Source organism: Aedes aegypti, chromosome 1, assembly GCF_002204515.2.
Source record: "Aedes aegypti strain LVP_AGWG chromosome 1, AaegL5.0 Primary Assembly, whole genome shotgun sequence".
Lineage (NCBI taxonomy): Eukaryota > Metazoa > Arthropoda > Insecta > Diptera > Culicidae > Aedes > Aedes aegypti.
In genome coordinates, this window is record NC_035107.1 from 102,097,025 (window position 1) to 102,116,992 (window position 19,968).

A 19,968-nucleotide genomic window follows, 5' to 3' on the forward strand; every position below is an offset into this window, starting at 1 on the left:
AGATCAAAAGATCTAAATGGTGTCAAGGTTCATCTAAAAACGTAAGGAGCATTGCATCCGAAATAAGCGATTGTTGCTCGGATCGATAGTAAGTATCCATTGTTTTGATCTAGGCTGACCAATTTCTTATTGGTTGTTTCCTTGATGTTTCGCACATAATAACAATACCCAGCTAATATGTTTTTTTTTGCGAAAATATCTCCTTTTATGTCGAAGATACCAATTTCGAGAGTTCGATTTTTTTCAGTCTCATCGCTGGACTGATATAAAAAAATAAAATATTTGACCATTAGCGCCACCTTGTGAGTGTTTTCCGAACAAATAAGGTTTTAGGCGAATAGTTCTCATTTAGTTGATCAACTTTATCGAATACACCATTTTTGTATCTCATAACTGAACTAAGATATAAGCAAATAAAGTTTTGGCTCACTAGCGCCATCTTGGGAGTGTTTTCCGAATTTATAAGGTTCTATGCGAATAGGTATTATTTAGTTAGTGAAGCAAGCCATTTTAAAGTCAGTAAGCATCGAAGCAAAAAAAAAAAGAAAGGTATTATTTAGCACCATTTTTGTATCTCATAACTGGGCTAAGATATCAGCAAATAAAGTTTTGGCTCACTAGCGCCATCTTGGGAGTGTTTTCCGAATTTATAAGGTTCTATGCGAATAGGTATTATTTAGTTGTTCAACTTTGTCGAAGACACCATTTTTGTATCTCATAACTGGGCAAAGATATAAGTGAATAAAGTTTTGGCTCACTAGCGCCATCTTGGGAGTGTTTTCCGAATTTATTAGGTTCTTTGCGAATAGGTATTATTTAGTTATTCAACTTTGTCGAAGACACCATTTTTGTATCTCATAACTGGGCAAAGATATAAGTGAATAAAATTTTGGCTCACTAGCGCCATCTTGGGAGTGTTTTCCGAATTTATAAGGTTCTATGCGAATAGGTATTATTTAGTTGTTCAACTTTGTCGAAGACACCATTTTTGTATCTCATAACCGGGCTAAGATATAAGCAAATAAAGTTTTGGCTCACTAGCGCCATCTTGGGAGTGTTTTCCGAATTTATAAGGTTCTATGCGAATAGGTATTATTTAGTTGTTCAACTTTGTCGAAGACACCATTTTTGTATCTCATAACCGGGCTAAGATATAAGCAAATAAAGTTTTGGCTCACTAGCGCCATCTTGGGAGTGTTTTCCGAATTTATAAGGTTCTATGCGAATAGGTATTATTTAGTTGTTCAACTTTGTCGAAGACACCATTTTTGTATCTCATAACCGGGCTAAGATATAAGCAAATAAAGTTTTGGCTCACTAGCGCCATCTTGGGAGTGTTTTCCGAATTTGTAAGGTTCTATGCGAATAGGTATTATTTAGTTGTTCAACTTTGTCGAAGACACCATTTTTGTATCTCATAACCGAGCTAAGATATAAGCAAATAAAGTTTTGGCTCACTAGCGCCATCTTGGGAGTGTTTTCCGAATTTATAAGGTTCTATGCGAATAGGTATTATTTAGTTGTTCAACTTTGTCGAAGACACCATTTTTGTATCTCATAACCGAGCTAAGATATAAGCAAATAAAGTTTTGGCTCACTAGCGCCATCTTGGGAGTGTTTTCCGAATTTATAAGGTTCTATGCGAATAGGTATTATTTAGTTGTTCAACTTTGTCGAAGACACCATTTTTGTATCTCATAACCGGGCTAAGATATAAGCAAATAAAGTTTTGGCTCACTAGCGCCATCTTGGGAGTGTTTTCCGAATTTGTAAGGTTCTATGCGAATAGGTATTATTTAGTTGTTCAACTTTGTCGAAGACACCATTTTTGTATCTCATCGCTGGACTGAGATATAAACGAAGCAAATATTTGTACGCTGGAAAGTTGTTTCATATGTTGCTTATAAATGCGACATTTGTTGGCGTCTGTGCGCCACCTGGTGAGTTAATTCTGAATTAAAATAGTTACCAAGTGGAAGTCAGCAGTCCTGTGATCAACTTTGCAGAAGACAGTTTTCTCCTAAACCTCTATATTTTCAAGATATTTGCACTACAAGTACTGTCCTATTTATAGGACGCTGGGCGTTCGGGGCTTCTGTCCTATTTTTAGGACGCTGGGCGGATATGGGTTAATATGTGCTTTGCAAAAATTTATAGTTGTAGATCTTGACAAATTTGGTGAAGTCAGAAACATAAGGTGGTGACGAATAATGTTCATGTTTAAGAGTTTAGACAGGCACATATTAATGAAATGAATTCAAGTGAATTTGTTTACGCGTGTACGGAACACAAAGAGTGAAAATGAGACAACTCGATACCATGCATCCCAAAACACATTGCGAGTCGGCACTGCCAGTGTGCACTGACTGTACGTTTCAAAGTTGATAAAAGTCTAAATTATCTCGTCGAATTTCAGCTGATTTAGCTTTCAATAACATACCCTCAGTTCATGCCGCAGGTCCCGCAGACTTCGTCCCTCCTCCTCGAGCGAGTCCTCGCTGCTCCTCCGGGAGGACAGCGAGCTGCCCCGTACCGTGTTGTTGACCGTGAGGCGGGTGGATCGTGTTCCCAGCGAGATGTCCCCCAGCGAGGACAACCCGGAGGACTGCTGCTGCAGGTCGAACACGCGGTCGGCATTCTGTTCCAGTTCCTTCTGTTGCCGCTCCAGCTCTCGCATCCGAATCTCACGTGCCTCCGCACGTGCTTGCCGCCGTGCTGCCAATCGGGCTTCCGCCTAGACGGGGGAGAGAAGAAAAAACAGGGGGGAGATTTTAGTAATAAATTCTTCATCGTCAAATGAGTGGAAAATCGGTGACGGAAGCGGAGTATTGTTGGTTAACCTTCTGTCTGTGCGTGCTAAGAAGAGCTACGTTGTCTGTGCCTTTGGGTAATATTTTCCCCAAATTCAAGTCGTTATATTTTTGCAAAAACATAAAAGGTACAGCTCTTCAAAGTGATCTGGGGCCATATCTATCGACCCTAGAACACACACAAAGGGTTAAAGGAGTTCAAATTCATTGCCTTCTCCGCACCCAAGCAGTCGAACGGCGACACATAAAACATTAATAAAATACACTACAACAAATTGACTATCACTTTTCTTGGGTTGAGATTTCTCAGAGAGGCTTAGAATGTAAGTGATGATGGGGGAAAAATTAACCGGAACGAGCAGAGAGCGACAATAAACACGTAAACATTACGAGGCGGGCACATCACGTGCGCGCTCTTCTCAATTTCGGAGGATTTGTTTGGATAAAAGATTTAGTAATGCGGGTTGTTTTGTGTCCCATAATATGGCAGTTGGATGAGTTGGGACATATTGTTGTTGGCAGTGGTTGAGTCTCCAACTGGAAGACGACACCATGTGACACTTTCTATGAGCTTAAGTCTATTTTCAATGAGAAGGGGAGTTGGGTTTTTTCCACAATCTAAGATTTACTACCACCAAAGTTTTTAAGCGTAAACTACAGTAACGATTCCCATAAGACGGATGTTGGAAACTGAACGTAATATATCAGTTAAATTTGCAATAACAGGACTGGTAGCAACAAAGTGTCTAAAAACAGATCAGGATCAGGATACAAACTGTAAAAGGCTTTTTTTCAGAAAATTCGACCAGACATTTCTCAGAAGTTAATTTTTAGAATTTTCCATAAATGTCAACTAAGTGTAGTTCAGGTATTTGCTAACATTTTTGATGCAGTGATTCTTTCACGGACTTCCCAATAAATTCCTCCAAAGTTCCTCAATATTTACCCAGGATTTTTTCCAAGAATTATTTAAGAAATTACGTTTGAGCTTCTTCCAAATATTTTTTCACAACTTCATAAAAGGGGACTACAAAGCAAAGCCATGCTGAAGGTGTCTGGGTTCGATTCTCGCTCGGTCCAGGATCTTTTCGTAATGGAAATTTTCTTGACTTCCCTGGGCATAGAGTATCATCGTGTCTGCTACACGTTAATGCCCAGTGGGAACGTTAATGGCAAGAAGAAGAAGAAGAAGATGAGGAAATGTTTCCATATAACAAACACTAAGGTGAGTATCAGGCTTTGTCCAAGGTGGAATGTAATGCTAAAAATAAGAAAAAAAATTTTCACAAATGTTGTAGGTCTTGATTGCACAAAAAAAAAACGCACATCTTTTTCAACAGAAATTTCAGTGACTGTTCTGAATGATAAATCTATCAATATTCCTGTACAGCCTTTATCTTATCGAAGGTGAAAAACAGCCTGAGACACTCACCAGTGATAACACCCAGCGCGAGCATTTCGTATTTTCTCCATCATTGTTTAGGAATGTTATCATTCGACAGAGCTGGCGACATGTCAGTATTGTTTGTTCTCCGATACTGAAATGTGCAATTCAGGTAGAATCGTCCATACATCATAAATTTGATAGCACTTAAAATTGAATCAATATTTATTCAATAAAACCCTACAAACAAGGTGACTGTCAAAAGTTGCCATACGCATTGATAGTAATAGCAGCGTCAACACGCTAGAAATGCTTCTCATTTCAAGTTTAATGTCAAAACATTACTTCCGAAACCATCTTAAGTTTCCTCATTAACCTGAAATATTGCTCCCGTCCGTGGAGCTCACCGACGACAACTCAAATTGAACGTTTCCAGTTCATCAACTGGAGGTTTTTGGCTCCCGCTGAAAGCAAGTTCGTCAGAGGGTATCACTTAAAAATCGATCAACCCACATCGCACATCAGAGGCGGGGAGAACATCTGTGCACAGTTTGTCTTGTACGTGGCAGGAAGGCATCAAGCCCAAGACGACTCCCCTCGAAGAAGCGACGTCCACAAATGATGGGACGGGATCAAAAGCGAGATCCCTACCGAACGATCGATCGGCTCCTGTCACGCGGAACAGAACAGGCCGCGGCAGTGGTAATTTTCTAAAAATAAACAATAAACAATTAAGCGAAAGGTATATAACTACCAGAGCCGACCCCTGGGCTTGAGCGTAGAAGTTTTTCACCGTCGTCGGTAACTTTGGAAGGTACCGTTCGATTAGGGGACCAAAAATTATCCCCTTTTCCCAGTTGAGGGAGTGGAGGTTTAGGCACAGTGAGAAGGGGTCACACATATGTCTGCCAACTGTTCTGTTCAGTGTTAACTCAGCGGTAGGTAGGGCCGCTTTCAAAAACATTTCACTAATTTCAATTTGAATATCTTTCAATATCAAAATACTTGATTGATTTGAATATGTCTATTTTAAAGGATTCATGAGGTACACATAATACATTATGATTTACAAAGTACACAATGCAGTGTGTTTTATTATATCGATTTCGTGCGCTTTTTGAATAGCGTCCAAACCGTTGTTTTTAAGGATATAGTTTGTTGACGTATTAAAGGACATATTTTGATGCAACAAGTTTTGTGATCCATCTACCTAGCAGTGAGATAGAAAAACTATTTTTTCAAAATATTTCGATAGACATATGATGTCTTCGGCAAAGTTGTAGAAGTGGTCATTTGAAACAACTTTGTCGAAGACATGATTTTTCTATCTCTTATACTCTTATAGATATACGATGTTGTATGCGAATGACCCCTAAAAACACATTTTTGTCATAACTTTTTTCCAAGATTTTTAACATTTTTTGTGTTTTCTGTAAAGTTGTTTGTCACGTAAAAACTCGTTGCTTTTGCTGAACATGGCATTACGCTATTTTTTAAAATAGCAAAGTTATTCAAAAACTACTCTTTTTTAAGGGGTAATTTAGAGTTTAGGCCCCAATACCTGCTTCCGGTGCAAAATGGCGCAGACAACCCTTACATATTATGAAAGTACCATATTTTCCCTTGGTGATAAAAACTATTGTCTATAAGAGTCTTTTCATGCGTTTGTACTATCAACCAAAAGAGTCTTACGAAACCGAAATCGACCGATAACTTCTTTACTTTAAGAGATATAAGGTTCAGCAAAAACACGCGTTTTAAGATATCTAACAACTTTGTATTACAATTCTTCACTAAGCTCGCTCCCAAAACTTCCATACAAATGTACGCATGTAATATTTATGATATCATACGATCTCAGCAAGAATGGACACTTTGATTGGATTTTTATCAAGTATAAACTAAATCTCGTGCTTTTTGATCTCGTCGCTGGTGGTTTCATTCCAGTTTGGAACTGGTTTTATTTAACAAAAAAAATTGCATTAAGTAGAAAGAGGAGTTCATTATAGTATATCAAAACGAATCCTATGTCAAAGCGATCAGTCACAGATCTCGAGCATCTCCGATTTACAGTAAATTTTGCACAAGTTTTTGTTATGAGCATGTGCATGAGCATTGATGACCGTACAATTCGTAGTTGCTACTCCATGATTGACCAGAGTAATCGAAATTGCACAAGGAATAAACAAGCGAAGCTTGAGAGTAGCTTACCATCCTCAGTGTATAATCTCGAGAATTCAGTGACACCGGCCATCGGGGAAGGGAAGGAATGTTAGTGAAACATACATTGTTACTAAAGACCGAGTAGACCTCTGCATCTTCATTAGGGTGCGGCTTATTTTTCAAAAGATATCTAAACCGAAAATTCGTGTGCTCTTATGAATTTAAATCCCATTGAAAGAGAAACCTCAAAGTTAAAGCTAAAAATATTAAGATTTAGAGATAGCGTAAGCGTCTTTAAGACTAATTTTCCAGTTATAAAAAATTGCCATCAGTGAAGTCACTGTTCGCTATTTTCTATCCAATTTTGGAACTTTTAGCACCATCATCTCCAAAATACAAATTTTGAAAATTTGGTGAAACGTCAAATTTTTCTGAAATTGAAACAAGTCTTAGTAAATATAGATTTCTCCAAATTTATCCTCATTTTTTAAATCATCTTTGTTTGACTATTACTTCATAAATACTCAACCGATTCCAAATCTTTTTACAAGTTTTTCAAGCAAATTTAGATGTTTTCAAACTTAACAACACATTTTCCTAAAAATGGTTTTGACTTAGTTATTTAACAAAAAGTACCCAAAAACATGATAATTTAATGAAGCAATCAAAATTCTTTGGATTATTTAAGTTTATAAAGCATCTGGTTTTAATTATACGAGTAGAATAGTACATTTATTGTTTAAAATATATTTGTTTCAATTGTTTTTTCTTTATTATTGAGATTTCCAGCCCTAGGCTAGTACATCTCGCCAAAAAATATGTTCGAAAATTGATACAAAGTCCTTTTCAAAGGTTTTACAAATGAGCTGTTTTAGCTTCAAAAATAATTTTAACTGGCAAAAAATTGAAAAAAAAAACTGGAAATTTTCGTTCAAAAATCATGTTTGTGTGTAGTTTTTGTTGAATAACTTAAGTAAAACTATTTTTTAGTGAAATGAACAAACAATTAAAATAATTTCAAAAAGCATGTAACAAGATTTGGAATCGGTTGAATATTCATGAAGTTATAGTCAAACAAAGATTAAATTTTAGTGAAATGTGTAAAAAAATGGAATAAACTACTTTTAACAAAAACTAGTTTTGATTTTAGACAAACTTGGTACTCTACAAAAGTTTGATAAATTTAATTTTGAAGGGAATGATGCTAAAAGTTTAAAAATTGGTTGGAAAATAACAAAGTTATGTATATTTCACTGTGAGTCATTTTTTTATAACTTGAAAAAATCATCTTCAAGTCTATATGTTAATATTTTTGGCTCAAATTTTGAAGCTTTTCTTTTTATGTGATTTTAATTCAGTATATTAGCAGTAAGTAGCACACGAATTTTTGGTTTTGGCAATTTTTGAAAAATAAGCCGCACCCTAATCTTTATGGTTGTCACGGGAAGGAATTTTTGTTAGTGGGAAGGATTCAGAAGATGCACAATCTGGATTCACCTTAGTAAGTGATGCGATTCGTGTAACCTCAATTTAAAAAGTTATCTACTAACATAGTTTTCTTCTACTCTATTCTTCTGAACAAAAATATGTCGACACCTCTGGTTTGTTGCGTTTGGTAAGTGATTCGATTCAATCATTCGTAATAGTTCTCTATAAGACTGATAAAATGTCGACACGAACTATTCAAAGCTTTTTTTTTGGAATTACAAAAGTCCTTCAATATGTATGATGTAATATGAATCATAGTACGTCGACACTTGGATGTCGAACCAATCATTGTTTATTAAAAGAAATACATAAATGAAACATTCAAACCGTATTCACGATAAACACAATTGCATTGTTGCCAGGGCAGCCTCAAATTACTTCAAATCAATGTTTTCGTTACGGTACAATAAGTGTTTTCCATAGATAAACCGATCATTTCGACTCAAGAATAACTTTTGAAAATGGCCTATAAGTTTTTGCATGCAATTTCTTCGAAACAATTTAGCTCCGAAATGGATGATTTTAGAATAAAATGTTTAATGGAAAAGTTGTAGTGAACCATTGTATTTCTTATTGTAAAAAATTCAAAACTAAAACTTAAATTTAAAATTACTCAAAACCCCCATTTTAAGAATCTTGGAATTATTCTAGATTATAATGATTATTATTATCACCTCTTTAGAAAAAGCCGTTTTCGAGTTATTTCAGGTGTATGTGTGAAAATGTATTGATAAAACAATAAAAAAGGGCATTTTCATTCGTTATTCACGATTCTTCATCAAGAACAATATTAATTATTTTCAGAGATTTTCCAAAGAATTTTTAAGTAACTGGTCAATTATCGCCTCGGTTCCATTAAGGATTCTAGAAAATATGTCATCAAAAATGTGTCATGAATCTTAAAATAAATTCATAAATCAACTCATCAAGACACTTGCCAGGAATCCCTACGTACTCTAAACACTTTTCAAGGATCTCTATGATTTTTCCTAAACATTCCTTTGAATGAGCTTAATATTTTTAGCCAGAAATCCACAAAACATTTCAAAAGAAATCGGTAGCAATTAAAAAACAAACTGCCATAGATTTTTTTTCGTGGGATCAACGATTATTTTTGCTAAAAATATACCAGAAACCGTTAACTATTTCTCTAGCACTCAGTCGTGCATCCTTTGGCAAAATTTTCTGGTGCTCTTTTCCGGTGTTTCCTACTATTTCCCGGGTACATCCCGTATTTCCCCCGGTCATTTGCAATTCTCGGGTTTCTCTCGCTTTTCCCGGATGGATGAACACCCTGCCTTTGGTTAGATAAAACTTAGATCAATACTGGTTCACAGGTTTTTAGCTAAACAGAGCCCCTTATCACTCTTATATGAATGTTTGCTCATGGTTCTCCAAAATAAACCGTTTATTCCCAAATATGTTCAAATCCAGCACTCTATATATAAATCCATTCTATCATTTGACATGGGAGATTAATTGAGATAAGACTTGTGAAGAATGTCGCCCTATTTTTGACATTGTAAAAACTTTCATAACAAAGATATTGAACTCGATGACTGCATGATAAAATTTGAAAGTATGCTTCCAATTCCTCTCTAGTAAGGAGAAAGTAACAGATAAAAATCATTTTCAAAGAAAAAATAGAGTCAAAACAGATTAAGCAACACAAAATATGAATAACATTTTTCTTTCAGTTTTATTTTCCATATAAAAACTATTATTGAACATGATGACGATTTTCGTAATTTTTATGAGCCATACAGTGATATAAAAACAAGACACTACACGTTAAGGCTTCCAAATTACCGGCGCTTCAAAGAACCAAACTGTAGAGTAGATCAAATCATATTAATTCCACCTTTCAAAATAAAATCAACATAGATTGAAAGGCCCTTAGCCGATCATATTAGATAGTGAAAATTTGTAAACATCGAACAAAATAAGAAAAAATAACAAGAATTTAACCAGAGCGTTAAGTTGATCATGATTAAAAATTTTATGATTAAACGGAAAATCAAGCAAAAAGCTTTTCCATTTGAATTTTTCTTCAATCATGGGTAAAGCTAATAATTGTCAACTGTATGACACATTTGTTGTATACTTCAAGGCGTTCAGGGCATCTCCAAAGTCATTTAATCACTATTTTTATGATTAATTAATGATTAATGATCAATCATTCATTGGCCAATGATTGAATGCCCAAAAGTATGAACTAAACGTCTTGAATTATGCAATGAATAGGTTATACACTAGAATATGATGAATATTACTAATGATTAACGAAAAATCCCACAAAAAAAGCTTCTGTACTCCTTTACAGCAAATTAATCACAATTTTTAATCACAAGTTGTGATTAAATTTATGATTAATCATTAACGTTCTGAATTTAGCGCATAAAAAATGTTGATGCTTCCAGTAGGCTATTTGCCCTTTGAAGGAAGCACCACACTATACAACTAGAGGGTCTTGTTTCCCGGACTCGAAAAAATCCCGGGATTCGGGATTTTATTTTCAAATGAAATGATTCCAAAACGACTATAAAACAATCAGAGCGCGTATTGAAGCTTTGTTTAGTCTTATAGAGCAGTTTCACAATACCCAAACCTGTTTTCGAAGGGTAAGTTGAATTAAAATAGACAAAAACAATGCTGTCTCAGGTTTCATTCATAAATATTTCACCTAACTGCAGTTGAAGTCAACGGGCATTTATTATAGTTAATTTAGTAGTATAAGGTATAGTAAAGTGATACCAGTCACTTTCAAATTTTACAATTTCTTTTAAAATCTACTCTAATGATTATGCAACTTATTTACTTATCTTCATGCTTTTAAATTGTTGGCATGACAAACACAGGCATATTCGTCCTGGAAAATTGTAAGATACACCGGGCAAACTAAAACGGGTACGGACAGATAAAATGGCATTCATACAATTTTAATATGATGAATATTTCAAGCACCAAAGAATTTATTGACAAATGAAAAAAACCGTAGAGTAACCTGCAATAGTTTATTGGAAAATACGTAACTAACATACCAGAAAAAAAAACAAGTTCAAGCATAAGTAGCCTTAAACCTCAATAACAACGCTTATTGAGTAAGCTAAATGCAATAACTAAAATACATTCCTGTATCAACAGTCACCGGACAAACATGCATGTGTCATTATTTGAAAATAATACAACAGTATTTTCTACTTCAACATGCAATTTCGGGAAATCCAGGGACTTTCGAAAATATCCCGGGATTCGGGATTTTATAGATCCCGGGATTTCCCAGGATTTTTTATATCCCGGGATTTTTGTCCCGGGATTCCCGGGACAAGACCCTCTATATACAACGGACTAGCATACAACGCACAGTCGGAAAACATTCCTCTCGAAAAGTTTTTCGGGACTGAGGCGGGAATCGAACCCACACTCCTCAGCACGATGCGGCTAAATGCCTCGGTGACACTAACCGCACGGCTACGAAGCCCACAGAACAGGAAGTTGTGAAATAGTGAACAATTTGCTCCCGGTTTACAAAACTGCTTTTTACGAAGGATTTGTAAATTGTGTTTCATATATCGTTCTCAATATGAAACAAAATTATTTCGATTGTTTACAAACTGAAGATTGTATTTTATTACGAAGCTGGTTACATAGATGCTATGAAAGTGTTTCGTTGCCGAAAACACGAAAATTATTTCCTAGCTGAAACGAACGATTTCTACTGCCTATATGTCGAAAATCGCCAAAACCACATTAGAGCGGAACTTTGAACCAGTGCCAACTAGTGATCCTTTATATGAGAGATAAGCGGAAGTAAAATGGAATGATTTGGCAACAGACCAGCAGTGCTAAGTTAGCTGGGCGTCGGGAGTAGTATTGTGACACGAACATGTCTTCCCCATTGCTAAAAAGTGTATTTGGTTTCGTTATAGATCTTTGAGCTACATTTCCAAACTAATAAACAGCAGAAAAAATCAACAACTACAAATTGTATTGACAAAAATTTAAAAAAATAACATATTTCATATTTTTCACTCTAGGCAAAACAACTTTCACCGAAATAATTTTAAACGGATTACATTACACCTAAAAAAAGTTCAAACCAAACATAACGCATGTTCATTTGGCTCACACTTTGACAGCTCTCGCTGCTCGATTGGCTCACATTTTGACAGAAATGTCAGCTTCCACCTATCTCTCTTATAAAGGATCACTAGTGCCAAGTTAGTAAAACAAAAAAGAAAGGCGAAGTCAAACTGTACCAAAACGTCATAAGTTACAAAGCACGAAAGCGCAAAAGAATCACTACTATCGGCGGTGGCCATTCGTTAGCGATAGCTGTAATGCTCACCAGAGCGAAAACTATTCTTTCGCGTGAGAAATTTTTATGTCGTGTCTTTTAGGCGGATACCTATACATCGCTGTACTCGCTGTTTGCTGCTTAGTAGTCAGCAGCGTAAGGGACTTGTTAAAATAACTGAATTACAGTTTCAAGCGTCGTTGTAAAATTTGTTCGTTCATGTTTGCCGCTTCATACCAGCTCGTGGTAATTCCATTGTTTTGAAAGCGGTGGCCGCTAAATTTCCAGAGGACGTTGCACTGGGCATGCGAACCGAGAGTGCATGAATGAGATTAGAAGGAATTTTGAGGGAAACTCTTATCTACTATTTGGTTTCGAATTGCATGACTCAAATTTCGAACGCTCTATCTATCTATCTATATAAATAAAAATGGAATGGTGTTTGTATGTCACGAAATGGCTTAAGAACGGGTCAACGGATTTGAATGATTCCTTCTCCGTTTTGTTCGTCAAGGGTTCCGACGTGTTTGTGTGTATAAAAATCCCAGGATATTCATCGAGAAAGTTGAAAAAACGAGAGTGAACGGAACTGTCATTTTGTATGGAACGAATCATAGCGTTTTTCAACAGCCTACTTGATGGCAAGACGAAGTTTGGCGGGACCACTAGTTATCAATAGTAATTGATACTTTATGCCCAGAAAAGTCAAGGAAATTTTACATTACGAAAGGATCCTGGGCCAACCGAGAATTGAACCTAGACACCTTCAGCATGGCTTTGCTTAGTAGCAGCAGACTTTTCCACAAGGCTGTAACTGTAAAGGTTTATTTAGACTTAAATCGAGTGATTCAAACTTTTTTGTTTGAGGCATCAACAAACTTTTAGAAAATTTTATTATAAACAACTTCGATGCAAACACCTTTCTTGGCATAACGTCCTCACTGGGACAAAGCTTAATTTTCCAATGAGCACTTTCACAGTTATTAACTGAGAGCATTCCTAGCCAAATATGCCATTTTCGGATTCGTATATCGTGTGGCAGGTACGATGCTACTTTATGCCAAAGGAAGTCAAGGAAATTTCCATTACAACTAACACTAAGATGAGAAGTAGGCTCTGTACCAGTGGGGACATAATGCCAAAAAGAGGAAGAAGTACATCTAAAATCAAAGAACACAAAGAAAATGTGTTTTTCTGGTAACTGGCAATTTGGATTATTGTGCACTGAGCAGTCTGAGTGTCTGGTTTGAAGTTTGATACGAAACTGTATTTTACAAAAAGAATGATTTGTTTCCCTGTAATGTATCATAACAAAACTTGAGCAAATTACACGTAAAACAACAGGAAGATAGCTTGTACTACCCAAGAACACGTACACAACCTCCATTTCCGAAGCATGTAAATCGTCCACAGACAAAACAGTACATGTAACAACAATGAAATCCTATCCCCACGTGAGCGATATATGACAAAGTACTCCCAAAGCGACGCATTTATCTGTAAAACACTTGAACCTACTATGTGATTGGCCTTTTCCAGCAACTCCACGAACGCTTCGTCTTCATCGGAACTGAACTCATCGCCGGTGTGGCAAACCGACAGTCGGTGATACTGCCGATGTGGTTCGTAGTAGTGATGATCATGATCGGCTCCCTCCCCGGACCTCTGACTATCCGTATAGCTGTGATAGCTTCGATCCACCTCGTCATCCCCTTCAGGACTGGCACTTTTCCGACTGTCCTCCGGAGAATATTTACCCCCGCTGGACGACACACTACCAACACTTCGGCTATTACTGACGGAACCAATCGATTCCGCTTCACCATTATTCACAGACGTCGACGATTCGTGTAACCGAGTCGCACTTTTATCACTCACATCATTCCGATTGATATCTACGTTGAGCTCTTCATTTGATTCGCGAATCTTCAGCTCCGTGGCCGTCAAATCCACACCCAGACGTTCCAGGTCGGTGTGTTCGAAACTGTAAAACTCCCCTGAGCCCGGATCTTCGTTATCGTTATCACTGTGGTACAGAAACTTTTGACCAACGCCAAGTCGGTCGTCTTCACTGATGCTCAATTTGATATCACTTGCCATTGCTGGTTTCCGTGGATGGATTTTGGGTCGATCCGAACGTGGTCAGATCACCTAAGAAACATATATGACACTGATTCTATATGATCGAATGCGTTTGATTTCACTAGCGTTGAATTCGAAGTGTCGTTTACGTCGCCGAAGCCGCACTGCACTGGGGAAGCTATGAGATTTTTATCAGTTTATTGGGTTTTGTCGCTGTTGTTGTCGTCGATTGCGGTAGTGTGTCTTTGTGTCTATTCTTATATTGATAACTGAAAAAGGTAAGCAATCTTCAACGAGTGACACTTATTGATTGATTAATCGATGCATGTAGCATTAATTGAAAAGATCTTTTATGAACTAAATGTCGGTATGAAGAAAGAAGCATACAGTGGGCATAAGGACCGAGTTTTGTATTCCTTTGCCAATAACATGGTAAACTTAATCTAACCTAATCCCTATTTGGTCATTTTCGTGGACTTGGAGCTGTCCTGCAGCAGAAGACAGAGATTGTAGGGACGCAGCTGAATACTACATGGTTTGCGTCTTTGAAACTCTTCAGTTGATTCATTATCCAGTTTACTGATTCCGGTTAATCACAAAGTCATGTGTATGTTATCTATCACACTTCAGGTGATGAAAGAATGAATGTGTGCATATATGAACGACCTACAAGAGGGTGACATCATTCGATGGTATTAATACTGCAATACAACGGTGCAGCAGAAGCGTTGATATTAAACTTTTCTTGGATGTCTTGTCTAAAGAAGTATACGATTCGATTTCAAAATGATATGACCACTAGAGCAGTTTAAATTTCATTTTTTTTTATTTGACTTACACAGGTATTCTAATTTAGCCCCAAACATTGCAAAAACGGTATGGGCACCCGTTTTTGCAATGTTTGGGGCTAAATCAGAATACCTGTGTAAGTCAAATTAACAGAATATTGAATGAACATTTAAAAGTGACCCGACCACTTTTTACAAACATTTTATTGCGGGAGGACGTAGAAAGAAATTGAAGTTTGAATTATGTTTTAGAAAAATGCAGATATTGAGTGTCAAACGACAGTTACCATATATTTGGTAAATTTAAGACATAATTTGAGAGCTCATCAAAAATATTATTAATGATTTCCAATTCTGGCTTTGGATGGCAACACTGTTTGATTATCATCTAATTAGCGCACTAGTGTGGGGTTTGAGTTGAAATGAATTATTTTTGATTGAAAGGATTTTCTGCCGTTGGTAGGTTAATCCCCACTAATATGGGGTGTTACTTTAAGTTATCAATAATGTTTGAAAACTACTACTAAGCACAGTCTTTCGAAATGATAAAATTATTTTGCTCGAATTGTTTTAATGCATATAGCGCAGGATTTTTTTTTTTTGATAAACATTGTCATGGGCCCTGTGAGAATGATGTTCAGTGCTTTATGAAAAATTCTACACAGAATTGTGTCAGAATCCCATCTTGCCTCTATGTACAGGGTGATTACTAATTCCTGTCAGTAAAGTAATTGATCGTAGATAAAAGACGTATGTATGAATTTTAATTTCCAGTGTACATCCTGTTTTGTACATCTATAAAGTTTTTTTCGACAAAGCAAATATTAAATCCTTTTCCATTTACCTTAGTTTTTAGTCATATGTGTTGTTTTAAAAGCATTACACCTGGTACGCACGTTTTCCAAAGATATGTATTTTTGAATAACCCCGGCGGAAAAAATTGCCTGATTGAAACAGCATGTTAGCACAATCTTTTTGACTTAGTAGGGAATAGCATAAGACTGATTATGGGAAATTTTAGCGAAAAAAATATGTCTTTTTTGGTTAAAATATATGCTTTTGAATAACGTGCGTGTTAACTGTAATGCTTCTGAAACAACGCATGTGGCTGGAAATTAAGCTAAAAAATAAATATGTTATCTATGTATAGTGAAGACAAATGTTATAGATGTACAAAACTGGATATGCACTGGTAATTGAAATCCATATATCCATCTTTTTTCTATGATTACTTATTTTACTGACAGGAAATAGTAATCACCCTGTATAGCTCAGATCTAACCATCCTTAGTTGTAAATGCTTTGTTCCATACTATATTTATAATAGAATTTACATTTCAGTGCCCCACACTAGTATTGAATAAAAGCAAAATAAATCACGTATGGCATCGTACGATGGAATGCCCCTCTTGAGCTAGCTGTTCCCAAGTCTTTACCAATAAAACAGATGAATCAATAATGAGCCTGGCACACCTGAGGCTGTTCTTGACTTTTGAGACTCGTTGACGATCCTCTGTTGAAAACTTGTTGAATTTATTAAGTTGATCTTGCTCAAAGTTCAGCACTCCGAACTCCGAAATGACACATTCTTGCGTTCAGAAGCCACCTTCTGGTGGAAGTGGCTGGCAGAACACTTTCAACGATCATACTCTTCTTTCTGGCATTACGTCCCTACTGAGTCTGCTTCTCAGCTTAGTGTTCAATAAGCACTTCGACCGTTATCAACTGAGTGCTTAATTTTCCAAAGTAGCCATTTTCGCTTTCGTAAACCCTGTGGCAGATACGGTGATACTATGTAGTCAAGGAAATTGTCATTGCAAAAATATACTGAACCGTCCTGGAATCGAACCCATAAACCTTCAGAATGGTTTCCCTTTGTAACCGTGGACTTTACCTCTAGGCTAAGGAAAGCCCTGTTTCAACGATCGATGATCCAGCCGTAGTCGAAGGCAAGATTATGCCCAAGAGGAAGAAGCCACGCCAAACACCGGAATACGACGATGACAGAGTTCTTCAAGTTTTCTGTTGGTTTACCTCATAATCGGTTTCCTAAAGCGATGATGACGACTATATGACTAACCACGGGGCGTTCGTACGCGCGGGATGCATTCGATTGAGTCATCTCGGAAGCTAACAAACGACCCACCATGTGCGTGGCAAATGATGGATTTCGGATTAACAATCCAGACTTTTCATACAATTTGTTTAAAACCCGAATAATTTCTCAAGAACTGGGAAACGATTTCCGAGACAACATTCTCTCATAATACGTTCTGTTCGCTAGAAACAGAAACAAGTAGAACGCAAAACAGACGTCCATAAGGCACCTTCTGACATAACAATCAACTCGTGCAAAAAATAGCCTAACACGGGCAACGGCGGGCGTCAATGTCACTCCGTTTATGCCTTTATATGCTAAAAAATAAAACAAAAACAGAAACGCGCTTATGTTCCCCGCTGAACGAGTGGTCGCACTAATCGCGAATTGTGTCTGTGGGAGATGACTGAATAGCCCGGCCACTGAATAAACGGCAAAAGGTTTCTGCTACGAGGAGAAAATGAAAATGCTCAATGGGGAATCCAAAACTGATCCCTGATAAATAAATCTAATTAAGGTGTTTAAGTGGATAATTGACATATTGATGCTTATTTTAAGACGGAAAAATTACAATAATTTGTAATTACCCTCAGTTAGTTTTCAAGTTTTGATTAAGTGCTGCATACAATCGTAAATATAAAAACTGTGAGGAATATCGAAAAAGCGGTTAAAAACAAAATTGACAAAACTGTATCGGAGCAAAATGAACACATTCGTGTAATTTTGTGAATACAACATTATTAATGAGTTTCAACCGTTTTAATACATACAAAGGCTCCTCCTCAATCAAACTACCAGGAAAAAAATCTCTGGGTTTGTTACTTTGCTCAAACATTAGATCTTTCCACCACCTTGATTATACACTTTCGATAAAACTTAAGGGTGGTCCTTTCGGTTTTCTCAAATTGGTGGACCCCTCGTACGCCAGCTAGCTAAACAGTTTGCGAAAAAGCCCATTTTTTATTAATCTTGGGTATTTCTTCACGTGATATGTCTCATATTTCCCTCGGAACTCATAGCAAACTTAGTGGCATCGTATAGAGAAATGATATAGCTTACACTTGAAGTTATAAAAATTTTGGCGACCATTTTTAATTTTGCCGCCATCTTGAATTTTGATAGAAATACCGTTTTTACACCATTAGCGCATAATTTGTTTTTAAAGCTGAGGGGTTGGTTTGGTTCCAATAGGGACGTAACGTCAGGAAAAAGAAGAACAAGAAGAAGAGTAAGTGTAATGGTAGCATTAAAATTCAACATGTTGAGTGCTAACAACGTGGAAACTCATTCTTCTACTTAAAACCAAGATGGCGTCAAAATCCAAGATGGCCGCCAGATTTTTTTTACTCAAAATAATACACCTATTCTTCACCTGGCGAACCAACAATTGAAAACTTGTTTCTTTGTTGTACAAAAAATAATGTTTGCATTGATTGCACTCACCATATACGTCAACATCGAATTTCATTCGTATCTCAGGCAGCGTCCATTTATTACGTAACGCTAAAACTGGAAATTTTTGACCCCCTCCCCCCCGTCCGTAACGTTTTTTGTATGAAAAATTACAATTTTTTGTATGAACCGTAACACTTGAGACTACTCCCCCCCTCCCCCTGGAGCGTTACGTAATTTATGAATGCTGCCTCACGCAATTTTTTCTCAGCTTTCTGATGGTTATCTCAGAATTCAAAACGAGCGGTGCGCTAATGGTGAAAAAACGGTTTTTCTATCTATTCTATCTATTATATCTATCTATTCTATTTTAAATGAAAGCTATATCATTTCTCTATACGATACCACTAAGTTTGCTATGAGTTCCGAGCGAAATATGAGACATATCACGTGAAGAAATACCCAAGATTTAACAAAAAATGGTTTTTTTCACAAAACTGTTTAGCTAGCTGGCGTACGAGGGGTCCATCAATTTGGGAAAAACCGAAAGTACCACCCTTAAGTTCTATCGAAAACTAGCAATCAGTTACATAAAATTGGAATTCTAACGATAGATGCCGATGGTGGCCTGGTTTCAGCAAGAATTGCTCTATAAGAATCGTGTTTGTGAGATTTATCATTGAATAATACATTAGACATGGCTCTACATGACTGACGCTAATATTACGTGACGTATAAATGATTTTTTTATGTTTGATTACACGATTGAACATCGTTGTAATCAAGTGTGTCAACATGCTTGCGTGTTTATACAAAACTAATCGAAACAAACATATAAATCAGCATACAAACTGGTAAACTTGCATGTAAGTTGACTGAAATCGATGTGATGCATTTTCAACAGCCAATATCTCAAAAACCTTACTTGCTATGATATTTTCGAAAAGGGTATCTATTCAACAACCCTACACGGGTAGAAATCAGAATCCAAAAACAAGATTATGACTCATGATATCATGATTCCAGCGTGTTTTCGTCTTATGAAAATACACCATGATTTGGACTCATGATATCATGAGTCAGATTGCCGTAACGCAACACACGCGTTAGGTTTTTGTAGCTGATTGCTCGGAATCATGATTCAAAGGCCAAAAATGCTGAGTCGCGCATCCGTTTATAATCGAGAAAAATAAAAAAAAAAGTTAAATATAGCATACATTGGGATTCGATCCAAGAACCTTCCGATTGTGAGTCACGTACTCTACCACTCAACCGCTTCGTCATCTTGAATTGTGAGTGATCGATACGAATGTGATGAAGCAAAAAGCGCCGCTTAGTGTTTTCACACTGGATGTTACGCTTATCAGGAATCATGATTATGACTCCAGGAACCATGATTTGTGATCCTGATATCATGACCTAACCAATTTATGAATTTCATGATTTGTAAATCATGGTGTGGGGAT

General features: G+C 36.7%; 1 protein-coding gene across 7 annotated transcripts in view; it reads right to left on the bottom strand.

Moving 5' to 3' along the window:
* LOC5580055 (leucine-rich repeat flightless-interacting protein 2) overlaps positions 1-19,968 on the bottom strand; it is a 157,114-nt gene that overhangs the window by 29,916 nt on the left and 107,230 nt on the right. For 3 of the 7 annotated variants that reach the window (XR_002500324.1, XM_021844007.1, XM_021844024.1), the window contains exons 2-3: positions 13,661-14,402; positions 2,441-2,734 (exon numbers count right to left, since the gene is read on the bottom strand). Coding sequence is in view for 6 of the 7 variants with exons in the window: in XM_021844007.1 (XP_021699699.1) it covers positions 2,441-2,734; positions 13,661-14,242 (876 nt within the window). In the remaining variant the exon portion in view is untranslated. Of the gene's footprint in view, positions 1-2,440; positions 2,735-13,660; positions 14,422-19,968 lie in introns of those variants that run through there. The other 4 variants (XM_021844045.1, XM_021844041.1, XM_021844031.1 and 1 more) reach the window with 3 other exon arrangements.